This window comes from Condylura cristata, unplaced genomic scaffold (genome assembly GCF_000260355.1).
Source record: "Condylura cristata isolate star-nosed mole 26May11 unplaced genomic scaffold, ConCri1.0 scaffold00073, whole genome shotgun sequence".
Taxonomy (NCBI): domain Eukaryota; kingdom Metazoa; phylum Chordata; class Mammalia; order Eulipotyphla; family Talpidae; genus Condylura; species Condylura cristata.
Genome location: NW_004567174.1, coordinates 188,488 through 191,791, shown reverse-complemented (window position 1 = coordinate 191,791; position 3,304 = coordinate 188,488). Strand labels below are relative to the sequence as shown.

At 71.7% G+C, this 3,304-nt stretch overlaps 1 protein-coding gene across 1 annotated transcript in view; it reads right to left on the bottom strand.

Moving 5' to 3' along the window:
* The window catches only part of LOC101632316 (complement receptor type 1-like), a 48,691-nt gene extending 45,726 nt beyond the window's left edge, over window positions 1–2,965 (bottom strand). The window contains exons 1-4 of the mRNA XM_012734809.1: window positions 2,831–2,965; window positions 978–1,263; window positions 611–790; window positions 359–553 (exon numbers count right to left, since the gene is read on the bottom strand). Coding sequence (XP_012590263.1) covers window positions 359–553; window positions 611–790; window positions 978–1,263; window positions 2,831–2,965 — 796 coding nt within the window. The remainder of the gene's footprint in view (window positions 1–358; window positions 554–610; window positions 791–977; window positions 1,264–2,830) is intronic.
* Window positions 2,966–3,304: the final 339 nt, after the last annotated feature.

The following is a 3,304-nucleotide window of genomic DNA, read 5'->3' as shown; positions in this document are numbered from 1 at the left end:
GCCCTGGAGCATCCTCCTGCCCTGGAGCATCCTCCTGCCCCGCGAGCATCCTCCTGCCCTGGAGCATCCTCCTCCCCTGGAGCATCCTCCTGCCCCGCATGCCTGTCCGTGGGAAGCACAGGGTGATCACGTCCCTCCCTGCAGTAGGCACCTTGCCGCTGTCCGTGAGAGGGGGGGCTCGGCGCACACGGGCCAGGCGCCCCACCTGCGGCTGCCAGCGAGGTTTTCTGTTTTCGAAAGACACCACGCGGCGCCACCCCGCGCTCGCGCACACGCTGCGTCTCCTGCTCCCGAGGCGCCCGCCGCCCCGCCCGGCCGCCCCGCCCCGACGCCCCGCAGCGCGTATTTCACCTCTGACCTCCCGGAACTATCTCCGTCAACAGCCGCACTTGAGCGCAGCAGCGCAGGGCGTAGGGAAGCGAGGCCCGGAGCCCTCGGAGGCCGGCGGGCAGCCACCGCCTCCCCTTCTGCCGCAGACCCGACCCCGAGGCCCCGGAGACGAGGGGTCGCTCTGCGCAGCCCAGACGCCGGGCAGCAAGCGCGCGGCCCCCGTCTGAGAGACGCGGGGCGCCGGCCCCCCAGGCCGCTCAGCGACGGGGCCGCGACTCACGTGGGCAGGGCTGCGGCGCTGCGGCCCACCGGGACGTGTCCAGGCAGACGGTCTGGAACGTCCTCCTCTTATACCCCGGCAGGCACTCGAAGGGCCAGGTCGTGCCCACCGCAAACTCGGGCTGCTCGCTCTGCACTTGGGGCTTAGCGAAAGGAAACGTCGGCAGGAGCTTGCACTGGCCTGCAGACAGAGGCCGCGGTCAGCGGGGCGCCCCGCGCCCGCGGGGAGACAGCGGGGCCGGCTCGGACGCCCCCAGGGGCGAGCGTGGGCGCCCCCCAGCCTCAGGAGGAGGGACTGGGGCCCGTGACCGAGGGCAGATGTTCCGGCCACACCCCCAGGCGGCACCCCAGCTCGGGCTCGGGCTCACGCGAGCTGGCTCTGGGGAGCCGCCGACCTCGGGGTGCTCGGCCCAGGCGCCGGTGACCCAGACCCCGCGGCCGGACGCGGTCCTGGGGGAGGGAGGACGGGACGATGTCCGGGCAGGCCCAGGTCTGCTCCCGGCCTCGGGGCGAGCCCAGCCTCCAGCCCGGGGCCGGTGTTTCTGGGGGCGGCTGCGTGAACCTCCTTTTCCGAACGGGGCCCCTGAGGCCCCAGCGGCCGCGGCGGCAGGACGGACAGGCGGCCGACACGCGCCTCTGCGGGGCCCCGCGCGTCTGAGGGGCGCGGAGGACCCCGGACCCCCTCACGGGGGGGACCCAGACCTCGCCGTCGGTCCCTTCCCGTCCCCCACGGACACCCACACACCGCCGAGTGCACCGTCTTCATTTTTAAAAGATTTGTCTTATTCATGTGTGCACACAAGAACTGGGGCGCAGGCCAGAGGTGGGGGGTGAGAGGACGCCCCAGAGGCAGGGTGGGGAGCACACCCACGGAGCCCCACTGTGGAGGGTCCCCAGCCAGGGGGCACCCCCCGGGCGCGGCAGACCCCTCCCGCCTCCCCGCGGCTCCCCTCAGCGGGCGGCCTGTCCTGCTCCCCGCTGTCTCTGGGGTGTCCTCTCACTCCCACACCTCTGGCCTGCGCCCCAGTTCTGGGCGCATCAGCAAACAAAACAGGACAAGCAAATACAATAACCCTAAGGAACGATAAAGCAGGGCGCTGTCTTCCTGGGGGGCCCCGCCCGCGCCCTGAGGGCTTCACGGTCACGGAGCTGTGGCTGGAAACGGCACAGCGTGGCGGAGCCCCGAGCCGGGTGCGCCCCCAAACCGCACGCGGCACATGCACATACATGGAGGCGGGCGGGGCTGACGCGAGGTCACGCAGTGAGCCCCCGACACCCCGGCCCGGGCCGGGCTGCGGGAGCGTCCTGAGGGCGCCCGCACACGCCTGTGACGGGAGACAGAGCCACCCCACGGCGCGGGGGCCCCAGACAGGTCGGCGCCAGTCAGAAGCTGCGGGGGGGGACGGGGGGGCGGGGGGCCCGGCCACCCCGGGGCCGAGGACAGCGGCGGCCGGCTCGGGGGGCGGGCGGGCAGGACCACCGGGTCATGGGGTGCCACAGCCAGAGACATGGGGTGGCTTTTCCTCCCTCGGGTGCAGGGGCCCCCGGGACTTCTGAGCAAGAGCGAGGGGACGCCAGGGAACCCACTTTCACGCCCCGAAAGGCCGAGGCCTAGAACCCAGTGCGCTGGGCGGGAGAGGGGCGGCCCCCGGGCGGGGGTGCGGGCAGGAAGCCCTGTGGAGCTCAGGGCGCCGCGTCCAGCTTCCCAGCCCGGGGCAGTGGCCAGGAGCCAGGTGGGACGCTGGAGAAGGCGGCCGGCACCCCACAGGGCACCCCACAGGGCACTGCAGAGCAGCAAGGCTGGCTGGGGGTGACCCTGGAGCTGGCGCTGGGGGACGCCAGGTGGGGGGAGGGACGAGTGTTGCGGTTAAACAGGTGCGCGCCCGAGGTGAGGTGCTTCCCCAAACAGGTCCCCCAGCGGTGGCGTTTCAGGGGGTGAAAGCCCAGCCACCCCTGGAGACACTCACTTCCAGCTGTGAGCGGGACGGCTGGACAAAAAAGGAAGTCGTCGCGAGGGGGGACAGTGACTGCTAGGCCAGCCCCACATGGGGGGGGCGGAGGGACCCCGACAGCAAACTGGCTTCTCAATGCAGCCAGCGCCCAGCGGCGCGACCCTCCCCCAGGGCGCGACCCTCCCCCAGCGCGGCGGGGGGGGGGTGTGTGGGGTGGGGGGAGAGACCCCGGCAGGGGAGGGCAGGGCTCCCCGCCGGTGGGAGCTCACCTGGCCAGAGAGGACAGCCCCTGGGGATGGGACGGGGTGCAAGGGGCTGGGACTCTGGCGCAGCAGGTGCAGGGAGGGTGCAGGGGCGCAGTGGCTCAGGCTGGGACCCTGGCACAGGGTGCGGAGGACGCGCATTGGCCTGGGGCGCTGTTGGTGCGCGCAGGGGTGGGGGGCGCGCGGGGGGGGGAGACCCCCCCCCCCTGCTTCTTCCCATTTTCACTGTCAGGAAGTTGGGGGCTGCTATGCACTGAACCCAGGGGGCTGGCCAAGGCTTTTCCAGCCCCCTGCAGAGGCCTGGGTCTGGAGCCTGGTGGATACTGTCACTGTTCAGCTTAGGGCCTGGACCCCAGGGTAACCAGTAGCAGAGGCTTGGGGGAGGCACAGGCACCCCCTTCTTCCATTTTCTCTGCCACTCATATGCAAATATTTGCCCCCACCAACAAGCTTTTGTTGCTGTGAATAAAGAAAGCATCC